General features: G+C 39.8%; 1 protein-coding gene across 1 annotated transcript in view; it reads right to left on the bottom strand.

Annotated features, from left to right (window-relative positions):
- Positions 1–1,061: 1,061 nt before the first annotated feature.
- The window catches only part of tpo (thyroid peroxidase), a 59,716-nt gene continuing 43,594 nt past the window's right edge, over positions 1,062–17,183 (bottom strand). The window contains exons 9-12 of the mRNA XM_062470275.1: positions 12,810–12,980; positions 5,743–5,980; positions 2,200–2,408; positions 1,062–1,882 (exon numbers count right to left, since the gene is read on the bottom strand). Coding sequence (XP_062326259.1) covers positions 1,701–1,882; positions 2,200–2,408; positions 5,743–5,980; positions 12,810–12,980 — 800 coding nt within the window. The 3' untranslated portion in view covers positions 1,062–1,700. The remainder of the gene's footprint in view (positions 1,883–2,199; positions 2,409–5,742; positions 5,981–12,809; positions 12,981–17,183) is intronic.

Genomic DNA, 17,183 nt, shown 5'->3' with positions numbered 1-17,183 from the left:
ACATTTGTTTTGGCCAATAACTGTTCATTTATTTGCCTTTATTAAGTGATTCCTTTGTCTCATGATATCTTGGGAGATCCTGTGTGTGAAACATGATAACGTGTGATACCAGCCAATTCGATGCGGCCGCCATTTTGAAATAATGAAAAAAACGTTTTTTCTCTACTCCTCCTACAACTATTGTCCAATCTTCACCAACTTTGGCATCTTCAGACCAAGCCTCACAAAATTTTTCACGTTTTTTTGATTTTCGAAACCGTTTTTCCGGTACAGCTAATCGAAATGTGCAGCTAAGCCGCCAAACAGGAAGTTGGGTCGTATCTCAGCAAATCTTTGATGGATTCACACCAAACTTGCTGCATGTACCCTCTTCAGAGGATGTCTAAAATGTTTTCATGGACATTTGACCTTCTTGGCCACCTCATTGCTGCTTGCAGCTATATTTAAGTATCATTACTACTCGGAACCTTATTTAATTTAGACACAAGATTAACAACAACATTGGTTTTTGGTTGGGATCTCAGTTTCAGGGTGTTGCAGTTTTCAACAAGCAGGTTTCAAGGTCAATTAAAACATTTTGAACACCTTTTTGAAGACCATTATGATTGCAATTTAAGACCTAATTTATGTCCTTACTGGCAAACAAAGTATGAAAGATATAAAGTAAAAGTAAAGTAAAAAAGTCCCAGAATTCATGGGTGAAAATCTGATATCAATTTGGGGGGCACAATTACAAAAAAACCGTTTCTGAAACCGTCAACTTTCACAGCTCAGTCAGTCAACCCAGAGTAACGGTTTGAATTCAGAATAGGTTAACCCTGCTTCCTGAAATACCCCCATTACGTAGTGCAGGGGTCCCCAGGCCGAATACGGGCTGCCAACGCATTTGGACTGGCCCTCTGAACAATGCCAGAGACTTTTTTTATAAAAAAAAAATATATATATGTTTACACTGATTTATATGCATCAGTAAGTAAATGTTTTGATTTCAATAGCAATGAATATGAAAAAAAGTCATTACGATATTCATAATGCTCTTTTAATACAATATATATCCCTTGATATGTACGGATGTACGTGCATAACAAAATAATAAACTAATCTAGCATAATAAATACATTTAAAATCATAATAACATCTCCACAATAATACTGGTAGTCACTCCGGCCCATGTAATTTACTGTTACAGACCGACCGGGCCCCACATTAAAGAAAGGAAAAATTATCTGGCCCTCACAGAAAAAAGTTTGGGGACCCCTGATGTAGTGAATGGCACGTTGATTACAAAGAATGTATACAATCACAACAATCACAACAAACAAAATACAGATACAAAGTTGAATAATTAAAAATAATAGTTTATGGTACAACCCTTGATTATTTTGCTTCATTGAGATGTTATTCCACTAATACAGATATTATTGTTGTCACACTGTGTCTGGTAAAAGACAATCCCTTGGCACCGACCTCTGTAATGCTAATTGAGTAAGTGCAGCAGATAATCAAGGACAAAAAGTGCACAGGTCTCTAAACTATGAGTGTAATGTTTTCGATCAAAGTGTCTGCTAAATGTCTAAATGTTGATGAGATTTAATTTGATTATTTTTCTATGGTGAAGAATTCCTTTTGTAATCCTAAAGGTATTTTAAACAAGCTAACTTTTAGACACAAACATATACACTGGAGGCAATAAAACATGATTACTTGCCTGAGCATTGAGGTGGTTGGCCACTCCAACCGTTTTCTGTGCAGACAATTTCTACATTACCCTTTAAAGTATAACCATGGTAACAAGAATACAAAGCTACTAATTTGTTTGGAGTGGATGAAAGTATGTAATCGCCATGCTCTATCTTTCCTGGTATGCCACAGTGTACATGTGCTGAAATAAAACAAAATTACATACAGACCATATATATCTGAATATATTAATTGTGTATTTATTCACGTAGTTGGAGGGAGCTTCAATAGTTAAACAGTTCCAGTAGTTCCTAGTATTATAAAATCTCAGTCAACAATTATTACAATTGCTGTCAAATGTCAGACGTAAACTTAACTTAAATACAATATTTTGATTACAGTATTATTGGAGAAGATCAAACAAAATTATAGGTTCCTAAAAGTTGTATTTGTTGCTTACAACACATTGTGAGCAGCTTTAAAAATAGAAAATACATTATGAAAGGAGACTTGTCTTACCTTTACTAGGAACCTCTCTCCAGGCCTCCAAATTTGATGATGGAATGTCATTACATGAGAGAAAATTGTCTGGGTATTTCCTCATTCTAAAGGCATCAAGAGGAACCTCCCACACATCACTGTTATCACAGATTACTCTTGAGAGAGAGTGCTTTTGAAGCTCTGCCCTCTGACGCTCTGTAAACACATCTTCATTTTCCCACCAGAACCTGAAAAATATAAACAATTCATATCAGTCAGTCATGCTAGCTAATACAAATGGCCAATCACATACATTTTTGCTCTGGACCAGCAGATCCCATTCTGGTGAGGTGCGGCTTATATAAAATGCGGCTCATTTTCAGAAAAATATGGTACCTATATTAGCCTACTCAAATCCCAGATAGTATAACTGGTTCACGAACAGAGCAATTGCATCAACTTCAATTTGTTTTCATCTAACCCTCAAGTAAAGTGCCCTTCAAGAGGTTTCCCAATAGCTTTGTCAACATTCAGAGCACATCTTTAGTGTGTTCAGTTTACATTTCTGGCTGTCTGGTAAGTGGGGTATCCCATCCCCCCTCCTAAAGACCGCACCGATAATTTATTCATGTAATCAATTACATGAATGTTACGTTCCTCCAGAAGCTGCATGAAACAACACAGAAATTACATAGAACTAAATAAGACCTACACATTTTTACAGTGCACGTAGAAACATTAGCAACAGGATAATATAGACTGGACAACACACAGTGCAGTGCCAACCAGTAGCTTACACAATTCTAGTGATGAGCCACTTGCTTCAAAACCGGTTTGGAGCGTCTAACGGGCAGTCTGTATGCGGGGAAAAGCATAACAAATATGTGGTTTTTGTAGCCGAGATGGGGGCGGATTGAGCAGTTCGCTGATGGCCCTATTCACAGAGTGCTTCCTTAGCGTTTGCACTGGGGCAAATGTAGCCTGACAGGACAGTTGTAAATTCCAGTGGTAAATCAAAAACTATGAGTACATCTAAGGGTGTGTTCACACTTAGTTTGATTTGATGAAAACTAACTTTGATGCGACTGCTCTGTTAGCGAACCAGGACTGAATGTAGGCTATAGCCCCCCAAAAATGTGGGTTCCGGACCAAGTGATCCAAGACTCAAGAGAACCGAACTACAAGTCTGAACACGACGGTCATAAGCTCCACCAGCGATGAGCAGTAGCCGAATTAGAAATTAGTTTAGTTTAGAGTTTTTGCATTTTGTGTGGATGTAAACACACAAGCCACAGTACAATGTATTGTTCAGGGAGCAAACATTTGAGAGCAGGATAAACGGGAGAGAAAGCAGAGATAGTAGCTTCTAGCTTAGAAGTTCCCAACTAATACACTTCTCTCATTTTTGCAATACTTGGACCATGCACTGTCATTAAATAAAGAACAATAATTGTTTTGCCAGGATAACTGGATCTATCAGACCCTTGAATGTTTCTGATGTCCCTGTGTTTAAATATATGCTATTGGCAGGCTGACCCGCTAACCATAAACTCCCTGGGTCACTACACTACTTTTGACTGGAGACAACGAAGTGATCATTGTCAGCCGACAATATGTTGATAATGTCGGGCTACGCATTTATAGACCAACTGATTGAAGAGCTAGACAACAAACGCTCTAATGAAATAATCACCGATTAACAACACAGAAATAAATGACAGATTGACGAAGGCATGTTAATTTTAAGACCGTGCCTTTGCTCCATGCAACAAGCGCCATCTACCGATCATTACATGTCAGTAACAATGCCCCTGTCTGTAGACTCATGGGTCAATTAAACCCCTAACAGCGCTATAAGTAGGGAAAAGTGGCTCCGCACTTCTAATGTTAAACATAGGGGAATAGTTTTGGTTGTTTGACCAATAATTAAACCCCCTATGCCAGCCTGTATTATTGTTTCAGTCCACCCCTGGTAGGGGTGGAACAGTACATGTATTCGTACCGAACCGTACGTCACGGTTCGGTGCATGAAATTACACGGAGAATACACGGTATAAAAATAAATAAAACTTGCGTGCAAATTAATTAATGCAGAACTACTGTTAGATACTCGTGTTCATTAGGGACATCTAATCTGTAGCTCTGAAGCTCTGATTGGCGCCACCGTGAGTCAGAGATAGGCTAGCTAGCAGCACTAAGGACGAGTACGCCGAGTGGTGGCGACCCACGAGAGATAGAGGACCCGCCGGCCTTTTTAAGATTGCACGTTTGGGAAAACTTCGGTTTCCCATTCAGTTACAGTAGTACAGGCGAGAGAGTGGTGGATAAGACAAGCACTGTGTGTCTGCGTTGTTCAGCAGTTGTGGGCAGTGACGTGCAGTCTGGGTAGGCACTGCCTACCCTGCCAAAATTCAAACGTAAACATTTTTATGAAATCATTTTATTTAATAAACAATAATACAAAAAACTATTTGTATTTTTACTGTTTATTCTTGTGATTTATATATGCAATATGTGTGTTATTCCAATTGTTTAGACGTTACGATGATGAATGGAGCAGTTACGCATAATCAAATACAAAACATTTTTTAGAATGAGCAGTGCTTTTACTGTCCGTTCACTGCGGACGACAAGCGAAAAACTCACTTGCGCACTTCGATCCTGTATTCTTCAACATGTACACTACCAGTCAAAAGTTTGCCGGCGTTTGTGCTTTTAGGCTGGTTGCCATGGAGACCCTTACAAAAAAGAAGTATACTTCAAGTTTATTTTGTAAGTATACTTAGTATAAAAGTATACTATTATCATGGTACTTAAGAGTATACTAGCAGTGTTCTAAAAGTGTACTTATTTATATACAATTTTTGTACTAAGTAAACTGAATTGGCCCACTTTTTAGGTCATTTAGTACACTTTAAAGTACACTTATAGTGTATTTGAGGTTTACTTTTGAATACTGTAAAGTAGCCTGTGTAGTGCACTTTCAGTTCATAAAGTATATTTCCTAAAGTATTTCAAAGTATACTTTGGAATACTCTCAAGTAACCTGTGTAGTGCACTTTCAGTTCATGAAGTATACTTCCTAAAGTACCTCAAAGTATACTTTGCAATACTTTCAAGTGCACTTTCAATTAATGTAAGTACGTCAAGAAGTAAACTTAATAAATGTCAATTTACTCTGATTTACTAATATATTTAAATGTTTAGGGGCCCTTCACACGCCGCTCATAGAGGAACCTGGTTAGTTTTGCTTTTCCCTCTGTTGTACCGTGACTTCAGCGTACCGTTCCACCCCTAACCCCTGGTCACCTGGAAACTATTTTGTTTCTTTGGAGTATAAATTACTACTTAGATTTTGTAGTGGATCAGTGGTATAATTAAAAGGATAACAATAACCTATTAGCAACTTGGCTTCACAATATATACTTGTTCTAGTAATATCTCCTTCTTGTATTTACGTAACAGCTGTACATCGTCATTCATTACTACCATAATGCCAATGTGTGGAAAGAAGAACTGAATAACGACAATATGTTATATTTAGTTTTTTTATGTGTTAGTTTTATTTCCGAAATAGCCTACCTGTCCCCATCACGAAGCATCTTCATCTGCTTTGCAATTAAACATGAAAATAGTGGGCCAGTCCTAGAACCAGGTAATAAATCTTCGACGAGTCCTCCTAGCCACACGTCAATGTTGTCAGGGTGTCCATAAAGTTGCATTATCTTCTTTACAACACTTGTATCCCGTATAGCTTTTCTCAGATGGTCTAGAGTCTTTATTCTGCTAAGACCGCAGAATATCCTCCACTCATTATAACCTAGTGAAGAGAATTATACACAGTGGTGTGTGTTCTTAATAAGCAAGTGTGTGTCAAGACAGTATACAGGTGCCAAATGGTGTCTGAGTGATATAATAATGGTGTTCAAATGCAACCACCCGTTTTACAGAACCTGCTACTTCTGGGGGAGTTCAAAAGGCATTAATCACCTGTCCATGACACCTCAAACATTTGGAATGAAAAGTTATTCTGACCACGGACTCCTGACCAATTCTCTCATACTGAATTACAAATAGTACATGATGTCGCTCTTATTTAATAATACTAACTCAAAATATATTATTGTAATGTTACCTTGATTTTATGAGAGAAAATAGAAATGGGTTGCTGACTGAGCACCTACCTTGATCATTTACATTACCACTACCCTAGTTTGGCAGACCTTTGGCATTCTAGTTGTCAATTTGTTGAATTAATCTGAAGCACATCTAAAAAATTGGATTGGCTTGATGGGCACTTATTGCGCATAATATGGTAGAGATCCGGTGACTGTGCTGGCCACTCCATAGACAGAATACCAGCTGACTGTTTTTTCCCTAAATAGTTCTTGCATAGTTTGGACCTGTGCTTTGGGTCATTGTCCTGTTGTAAGAAGAAATTGGCTCCAAACAAACGCCGTCCACATGGTATGGCATGGCATTGCAAATTGGAACGATAGCCTTCCTTCGTCGAGATCCCTTTTACCTTGTACAAATCTCCCACTTTACCACCACCAAAGCACCCCCAGACTATCAAATTGCCTCCACCATGCTTTACAGATGGCTTTTTTTTTGCCTAGAATGCTAGCATCGCAGAGTTGCCTCTTCATAGTAGACGGTGAGACTGGTATTTTGTGGGTACTATTTAATGACACCGCCAGTTGAGGACCTGTTTCTCAAACTAGACACTCATGTACTTCTCCTCTTCCTCAGTTGTGCGCCTGGCTCTAACCAGATTTGAAAGAGGAATGGGACAGCCAGTTTGCTCTGTTCTGGGAAGGGAGTAGTAGACAGCAGTGTTCGAGATCTTCAGTTTCTTGGTAATTTCTCGCATTGAATAGCCTTTTTCTCAGAACAAGAATAGACTGATGAGTTTCAGAAGAAAGTTTATTTGTTTATGGCCATTTTGAGCCTGTAATTGAACCCCCATATGCTGATGCGCCAGATACTCAACTAGTCTAAAGAAGGCCAGTTTCATTGTTTCTTTAATCAGCAAAAAATTTTCAGATGTGCTAACATAATCCCAAAAGGTTTTTGTAATGATCAATTAGCCTTTTAAAATTATAAACATGGATTAGCTAACACAAAGTGCCATTGAAACACAGGAGTGATGGTTACTGAAATGGGCCTCTGGACACCTATGTAGATATTCCATCAACAATCTGACGTTTCCAGCTACAATAGTCATTTACAACCTTAACAATGTCTACTCTGTATTCCCAATAAATGTAATGTTAATTTCCATCCATCCATCCATCATCTGCCGCTTTTCCGGGGGTCGGGTCGCGGGGGCAGCAACCTAAGCAGGGAGGCCCAGACTTCCCTCTCCCCGGCCACTTCCACCAGCTCTTCCTGGGGGACCCCGAGGCGTTCCCAGGCCAGGCGAGAGACATAGTCCCTCCAGCGTGTCCTGGGTCTTCCCCGGGGCCTCTTCCCAGTGGGACGTGCCCAGAACACCTCACCAGGGAGGCGTCCAGGAGGCATCCTTATCAGATGCCCGAGCCACCTCAACTGGCCCCTCTCAACGCGGAGGAGCAGTGGTTCTACTCTGAGAAGAGTCTGCAGAGTCAATGCATATATTTGAATGCATTGACAGTCCATACATTGAACATTTAACCCCACTGTTAATATTACAGGAGAAAAAGTGGTGGACTTAATAAAATAGCATGTTCAATGTTATATTAAATATAAAGACAAACTACGAACAGGTAAGGCATATTTTGTTTAGGCTATACGCCTGTGATTATAGCCTCGACGTCACCTTGGTTTTAATCATATTCGACATGATACAAAGTAAATATCAATTGGTGCCTATTTCAACTTGTAGTAGCAGTTTCCCCCAACAGAATGCTTTTCATCAAAGGATGATGATTAAGATGATTAAGATGACGAAGAGACATTGACTGCTGCTGCAGAAATGGATGCAGAGAATTATGTATGGTAGCTACTGGTAGTTCTCTCCCCATGTACTTTTATTTACAGGCTTGAGTGAAATTGTCAGTTACACTGACATTATGAGAATAATTAATATAAAAAACAATTTGCACATTCTGACCCTGTTGAACAGAGCATGGATGCTGCATACAGTGAGATGTTCATTTAATGGCAGGTGAATTCTGCATGTGGAACTGTGAAATTAAATGTTATCTCATGTAGTCCCAGTTACAAGTAAATGAGTTGTACAAACTGCACCTCATGAAGAAAGTGCCAAAAACTGACCAAGAGATGGTGTAGGCTTACTTAGGGTAGACGAGTAAACACTAATCTTGAAAAAGATTTACTAGAACACCAGTTACAAGAGGATGCATGGTCACAGGTGATGTTAATTGTAGGAACAATAGCCTGTATGAATATTAATTGTTGAATTTGCTGAATTTCTATTTTGATCAAGAGATGGTGTAGCCTGGCTCTGCCCTTCTACGTACTTCCGCTCAATTTAGATTTTGCTTCTGTACTAGGTCTGGGCATGAGGTACGTAAGTCAGATGTCTCCGGTTAATTTTCTACCTGTCCAATCAGCGAACAGAGGGAGTGGCTGAGAACGATGACGATGATGTTGTGCACTAGTTTGTGTTGTAGTTCCGTAATGACGGCGGAGAAAGATGCGAGCGAAGCCATTCAGTCCGTTGTGGCAACACTGCCGAATATCCAGAAGTTAAAGCCGGAGCAAAAACAATCTTTGATCCCCACGGGGTTCGTTTGATTTTCCAGCTAGCTCCGTTAGTCTTGAAGGAGTTGGCTAAGGCGAACGCTAGCGATTGGTTATGGCAGATCAGAGTGGCTCTGGGCAGATCCAATTGTTTTAAACTTCAACAGAGTACCCGCCTTCAAGGAAGTTAACGCTTGTCAATGGAGCGAGCCCAGACTCTGTACAAATGAAATGTACGAGAGTCTGGTTAGGACCAGGCTAGAGATGGTGTACTTAGGGCAGAAGAATAAAGGCTGATCTTGTAAGGCTATCAACCTGCCCCCACCTCTCATATGATAAAATCTGGAGTTACTGGATGGAGTCTCAACTTGATGACTCTCACACATTGTGTAACTTACTGTAGCATTGCTAGTCATATGTTGATAAGGGTCAAGATTGTGGTGTGATTAGTTGTTCTTGGGTATAAAAGGAATTGTGAAGCATTGTTCTGTGGATTCTTGATCTCCTGAGACCTCATCAGCTCTGGCTTGTCCTACTCCTTCCTCACCTCTTGCTTTCTATCTCTGGTTTACAATAATCATGGTAGAGTAGGTAAGAGTTAACCTTTATTGATTTCATTCATTTGCAATATGATTAAATTATTATTTTATTTAACCTTACTTTGACCATTCTTGCTCTGATTTAACCCATAGTCAAATTACTGTAATTCCATTGGTATTGGCATTATTTGGTTAATATTAATACACTGTTCAGTTTCCCATCTTTCTTCAAACCATAGGCGAATTAGTTTTGGTTGTTTGGCCAATATTGACCCAATATATACCAATTGTTGGATTTCTATTTGTAGGCAATGAAGAAGACCAAATACAATTTCAAATATAGCTGCAAGCAGAGGTGCAGGTTCCTCCGCAAAATGGCAAAATATTATAAACATGTACACGAGAAGATCGAGAGTTGGACAACAAGAAAGCAAAACTACTTCATGTTTGGCCAACAACAATAGGCTGAATGGGGATTTGAACTCATGAGCATAAGGTTAATAGTCAGTCTCTCTATCCTCTCTGCTACACACCAACTGCTGAGATCGAATGAATAGAAAGGGCAGAGTATTAGCTTTGGTCAGCTTTGGGACAAAAGTTAAGAAACGGTTAACATTTCAAGGTGAAATTGCATGAAGCTAATTAAATTTAGTTCAAGATCAGTCGGCTGAACCAGGAAAGGATATCCCATGTCTGCCAACGCTATCAGGCTCAGAAAGTGGGAGGGGATAGGTAGAAACGCAGAGTTTGTCATGGAAAACCTGCTAGCAAGCAGGTTAGGTTCACAGAGTAAGTTACCATGGACACTAGGGATGTGCATCTCCATCACTGAGGACGATGCGATACACATCTCGATGCACTGGCAACGATCCCATACATTAAAGATACATAAAAGCAACTACTAATGCGATACGATTCGATTCACCCCTATTGCGATGCAGTGCGATTCGACACGATGTGATTCAATGAGATGCGATGCAAAAGAATATGATGCTATGCAATTTAATATGGTACATAATGATTTATTTTTCAGACAGCAAATCATCAATTAACTAAACAAGTGAAAGGTTTACTTCACATATTAAGCAGTCTCTGACAAAAGATAAAATAACATCAGGCCTGGACCTTGCCTTAAACCAGTCCTTCTTTCCTGTTGTGTTCTCTGAATGTAAAAAAGGGTAAACTATTACTGGCAGTCACAAGCTGCTGTAAACAGTCATAACATAAATTGCAACATAAATTGAACTCATACGTCCTACTTTAAGGTTTTTCTCAATGACTCAGCTATCTCTTGTCTTACTTTGTTGTACACAACAGGGATTTGTTTCTCGGAGAATAGCTTCCTATTCTTGCTAGGGGTACCGGTGGAGCTAGCCACTGACTGTAGCCATAGCTGAATCCGAGGGGGAGGCAGACGTCTCCACACAAATACCATGTAGCCTCTTCAGGTGACTACCTAAATTAGCCTTGCTCCCTGTGTACTTTATAGCAGCACGACATATCTTGACAATTGCATGGGTCTTGTCAAATTGCCCATCTTTCTTGTAAAATCCGAAGTGTTGCCAAACCTTGGATTTATTGCAATTGGTAGGAACGTGTAATTCACCTTGATAACACTCGCCCGAACACGCCTCCAACTCGCGCGAAACTTGGCCGAGAGACTTGACGAGAATCGTCCACTGACATCAGTGGAGATGAGAGCGCGAGAGGAGGAATCTATCTAAATATAAAATTATTGGTCATGAATCATTGGTCACATTTCTAAATACTAAATGGTGTTCGCCTACACACAATTCTATATAAATACATCGGATTATACCGATGCAAAAATGTTAGAAACGATGCATCGCGATTCATCCCACATTGTATCCGGTGCACACTTTTTTGATCCGGGCCATAGCATTGTGAGCTTTTATGCCGATGCATCGATGCGAACCGGTGAATCTTCCCATCCCTAATGGGCACTGACCAAAAGTTTTCGTTAACTCTCTTTCTGGAACGGAAAAGCCGAAGTATGCCTCTTTTCAGGGTTAAACAACTAAAAGTTTTCACTAAACCCGCTACCTGGAATACCCCCCCAGTAGTGTGATAATCATTAATAAACATAGTGGCTGTTTATCAATCCGAAGAACGTTAAGAACGTCTTGCAAGACCGCGAGGACGGAGAATGAATTGAGATGCGGGTTTTCTTGGCTATTGCGCAATACCCTGGACTCGCTAGCTAGGTTATCGAAAAGTCGGCGCAAATTTCCAAATTAGCCGTTTCATCAATAAAATAAGCACATTTTCAGCAACTACACTGCCCATTTTTTGTCACTTTTTAATTCAGACGCTGATTTTCGATTACCGTTTAGCTGAAATATGAATAGTAAAAACTTGGTTATGAAGTTTGTCCGCCTCTCCTGACATCTTGCAATGACTTCTGGGAAATCATATGCGTTCTCGCTGGCCAAATCACCATCCTATGCATCCTTGATAAAAGTGGTGGATCAAGAACACTTCCGGGTATTTTTGGCGTTCTTGGTTACTTGTGTTCTTTGGATTGGAACCATACTTGGCAATGAAAGATGACGTAAAAAGAGTTCGCAACAACGGAGAAAAACGTGGATTGATAAACAGCCAGTGTTGTGTATCAGGGTTAGGGTAACAGTAGTGTAATAGCTGCCCCTTTGTTACTTGTGGGGACTGGACATAGTGTTGGAATAAGGCTGAAGGTATCTGTTTAGGTATGCTTTTAGGAGTTGGCATGGAAGATGTTCTGGAGTAGTAGTCCATCTGTTTCCTTTGTACTATCAAGAATATTTTCTATTTTTATATCTTTGTTATCCCTTTTTTCTCATGCAGAACATTTTTATCAGATTACATACACAAATACCTTTCATCCAACACCCTCTCGAATTTACTACAATGCAGCCTACAATGAAGAATGTGAGTATCTCAAAGAAATGTACTTTGTGGTGTGAATGGAAACTAAAACTGAATTCATCATATTGTTTCGGATAAGTATCAAGTACGATTATTTCATTGTACATGTTCTCAGGTATGTGCATATTAATGGAAATAATGTCTGCCAACAAAGACCATATGTAGTGTTGAAACAAAAAGAGGATGAGCGCAATGCGTTGAGTGACAGAACGCCATAATAAATAGACCTAATTGTAAATCTTACAAATTTGGGACTAGAAATGATCTGGTTTAGTTTACCAATTATTTTATTACTTCCATTTATATTGCCATTTTGCTCTCCTGTTCGCCCATCTTCTCCCATCTTTCATCGTTTTCCTTTAAACACCCACTACCACATCACAGTACAATACTCACCAGTCTTGTCCAGGGGATGTATTGTGTTTCCTCATGTTATTGAACAAGGGCTTTCTACCTTATTGGCCAACATGGCATGGATATTTCATCCCTGTGTCTCACCTGGTAGTGCATGATCTCTGCCACGCTGTAGGTTGAGTGAGGCCAGGTCCAACTTCTCTGGTATGTTTATCACCACAAGTCGTTCTGTCACCTCGTCTGTCAGTAGCTTGTCTGTGTTCATTATCACAGCAGCCGTCCCCAACAGACCTCGTAACACCGGCTCTATTCCACCTTTTGGACAAGAGAAATGGCAGTTATTTTCACATTAACTCTTATATATTGTTTGATTGAACCAATCAAACAATATATTTGGGAAGGCTTTCATAAAGCATAATTAAACTTTGTACAATTAGACTTGTTGGCTTACTAACCATCTCAGTATACCAAGGACTCAGTTATCCTTTGTCATAGTTTAATTGAATGGTGTATTGCTTTGTCTTTCCCACATTATTTTCTTCTAGATTACAAACCAATGAATTATATTTCGTACCCACCTAGTATGCAAGTTTTTTTTTTTTTTAATAAATGTTTTCACCCCTCAAGACATGTTGCGTAAGTTTGTGAGGCCCTGACAGTTGCTTAACAACACAGACAGCCATGTGCCAGTGGAATGTCAATTTCTAATTTTAGAGGTTCCTGCTACTTTCCTGCCATTTGTGTTCCAGCAATCCTGTTCCCGCCAATCGCCTTTCGTGAGACTGGATTTCCTCCATTGGCTTATTTTGTGAAACCACTGTCTATCGACAGTCAATGATCTACTCGAGCTGAGGGAAAGCACTGAAGTTCAAATACAAATTGGGTGTGCTGTTTCTCATTTTTAAATTTATTTTATAATATTATCTATTGTAGATTCAACATTAAATGGTTGAGATAAAATAAAATAATTCGAATTACATATTCGTGCACGGGACTCCTTGCGGCATCTACTGATAGAAAAGCGAATCGCAGCATTGAAAGATCAGGGGAAAAATGCAAAATGCGCAGCCGGCAGCCATTGACGGAAACAGGAGGAAAATAGCTTTAAACTAGCTTTTTCCAGTGTGATTTTGAAAATAAAAATATATACTGGGTGATATAACACACAGGATAAGTCAACAAAGCAGGATCCTGGAATTTGATTGGGTGCGAAGATATATATTTTTTTCTCTTCACGGTGGTGAAGTGACCGGCGCTCTGCTCTTCTAATGATTAACACAAAAACAATCACCCCCTGTGAGGTCTAGAATCTTTCAAGAGGGATTTCTCTGCTAGAGCATTCCAGATTTACCAACATTCAGATACACTTATCTTCAACTATCTCCAGATTTCAGTGTATGACTGTGTAAATTGTAAGTGCAGCTTACAATCTGCACTTTCACTATCTGTAAAAAAATTGAGAAATGACCTTGGCCGACAATGGCCCCTTTTCAGCAGAGCATGTCACATATTATGACTTAATATTCCCCATCTGCTGACATTTTTTATAATTTACTCATTGTATTTCATTAATAAAGAAACTCATTTGTAAATATAGCTACAAGCAACAATGAGGAGGCCAAGTAGGTCAAATGACCCAGAAAACATTTTAGATATCCTCAGAAGAGGGTTCCGGGTACATGCAGCAAGTTTGGCGTGAATCCATCAAAGATTTGCTGAGATATGACCCAACTTCCTGTTAGGTTACTTTGTTGCCGATTTTGATTGGCTGTACCGGACAAACGGTTTTGAAAATCAAAACTCCTTTGAAAATTTGAGTGAGGGTTGCTCTGACGATGATCTGTGCCAATTCTGGGGAAGATTGGACAAAAATGTTAGGACTAGCGAAAAAAACGTTTTTCTTTCAAATTCAAAATGGCAAAATTGACGCCATTGAGTGTGTTGAACCAGACCCCCACCCCTCTGCATGAGGCAATGGCCTCGGTGGATATAGGTGGTATTGCATTTATGATTTGCTTCCCGACTCGTCCAGTCGTTTTTATTCTATTAACTCCAGTCAACATATCCAAAACTATCTCCCCCAATAATTTTTGTTTGATTCTCAAACCTGGCTCATTCTAGTACCTTTTTCATAGAATCATTTTTCCTGATTTTTGATAAGTTTGAAACCAATCTGAAATGGGGAAACTAGCACCCCATTTATTTGCTTACGTCAAGAAACGTTGCCTGGGCATGTGCTCGCGGATACGAACAGGGCACAAGCACAAAAGGGAACATTAGCCGATCTTTGTTTTACCTGAGCTGAATGAGCACAAGGAGAAAGGGCTTGATAATCTACAGTTTGCCTGCCTTGCTGTGGCCAGTTTAAAAATGGTTGCACACATACATGACGGTTGTTTATTGGGGGCCGAGCAGCGAAGCTGCGAAGCCACCTTAAGTGTTTGTACCTTTTCTTATTATTGGGTGTGCTCACGCCTTCGGCATTCACCAAATGTTCTTAAGAACTTATTTGTTTCTTAATCCCACTTACGCAGTTTTCATGAAGATTCTGGCATTCATCTATGTTTTTTTATTTGGGATTTGTTCTTAGGTAAGAACATAATTACTGCTTAAGAATAGGGTGCACGCGCAATTAGCTTGACTACTTAAATCTGACCCCGAGGCCGCTCAAATAAGTTGGATTTAAAGTCCCAAACCAGACTTGAATTAGCTTAACAAGTCAAGCGGGGCTAAAGCGGTTCCATGAAGGCCAATTTGAGCTCACGCAGTCCTACTAATTCAAGTCAGATTTAAGTAGTCAAGCTAATTGCGCGTGCACCCTATTCTTAAGCAGCCCGAGAGGTAAAACATGGATCATACAATCCACCACGGCAAAAGCAATGCACACGGCCACGTGACTTCTTCCAGAAAGAACGTTCCCTTTAAGCCTTGTACTATGACAGCTCCCTCATCCACCGCTTCATCAAAATGAAACGACACGCCATGATTGAAGTGAACGATAGGCTACGTAGGTCGAGGTCCTTTTTTAGACTTTTAGTTACTTTGTTGATTAAAAAACAGAAACCCTCTAAACACATGTAAATTTACTTTTTTGACATTGTTTTAAATAAATAGCATACTATTAATCAATACATTACCCAGTAGCCTAACTTTTTAACATGGTTGTGTTGGGAAAATGGAGGATATAGATGTAGCCTATGGATTTAGGCTTGTTTTGCAATTGTAGACTACTGTTAACAACTATATAGCTATGATAATTATACTCGCATAATTTAGATTGAGATAGGCCTATGCCTGATGCCTAAACATTTGAAATCACAAACTAGGCTAGCCATAGGCTACGTTTAACGTGCCGTGTATCAAATCATTGTTCATCATCGTTTAATGCATTAGGCTAAATGTTGTAGCCTATGTAGGCTATTTAAGTTGATTTTCTAATGTTGAACATATTGAACTGATGAGAGTAAGAAAATGAGAATAAATCATTGTTTTCCCGTTGGGTCAGTGTTACAGGAAGGTCTGGTTAAGCACCAAGTCACGCTAAGCCTGACAGTTAGCCTGCCCCGGACCAGACTAGTTTCGCAGCCTAAGTTGCCATAGTAACCGAGTTTGAACTACGTTGAGTTAGCTTTATGGAACCGAATGAACTAGAAATGAGTCCAACTAACTGACATAAGTCTGGCTTATTCGGTAAACTCGCTTTATGGAACAGGCCTCAGGATTATCTTAACTAACAAACAATAACATAACACACATTTAACTGAACACAACAACTGAAATCTCCCGCACCGCTTTTCTAACCGAACTATTTTCCACAACGCTTTCCCTTTTTTGGCATGCCACACTGCATGCTGGGTACCCAAGGACGCTGACAATACAATAGGTGTGTTCGACTTCATGCGGCGCTGACAGACGGCTGCAGCTGGCTGACTTGAAGCAGTGAATGCTAGTTAGATTTTTGTCCTACTTGAGACGGCGCCTAGGCTCGGTCACAGTGACGTATGCCATCAAAGTACCGTGAGATCGATTCGAAAACTGCCGGCTGTGTAGCCAAACACATTTTCTCGAGAGCAACTGCACGGGTTATAATGACGACACAGCTATATCATGATTGGCCAGACTCACACACGACTTTGACGCATGTTTTTTATTCTGAGTTTCATCAGTTTCGCCAATGCTCAAATTCGGACCAGAACGGTACAATTTAATTTAATATTTGCCTTTATTGACAGACTGCAATAGCTTACTATTGTTGAAGAAAGTGTTTTAGTCCGCCTCTTCATGAACGGAAAGATAAAGTTTCGTTGAGTTCTGGTTGTAATATCAATCTGCAGATTGGAGAGAGTTTAACATAACCCAATACATAGAACTAGAGAGGGTACAATTTCTGTGGACACTGTGGGGTGTGCTTGCGTCGGTTGCAGATGGGTATATTTCCAGGCTGTGAAAATCAACACCCTATATTTTTGGACGCCCTTCGACTGGTTAGCTCCTGCGATTCCCACACAGCAGAAGTCT

The sequence above is a fragment of the Osmerus eperlanus genome, chromosome 9 (assembly GCF_963692335.1).
Source record: "Osmerus eperlanus chromosome 9, fOsmEpe2.1, whole genome shotgun sequence".
NCBI lineage: Eukaryota > Metazoa > Chordata > Actinopteri > Osmeriformes > Osmeridae > Osmerus > Osmerus eperlanus.
Note: the sequence above shows the minus strand (reverse complement) of the source record. Positions and strands in the feature narration are given on the sequence as shown.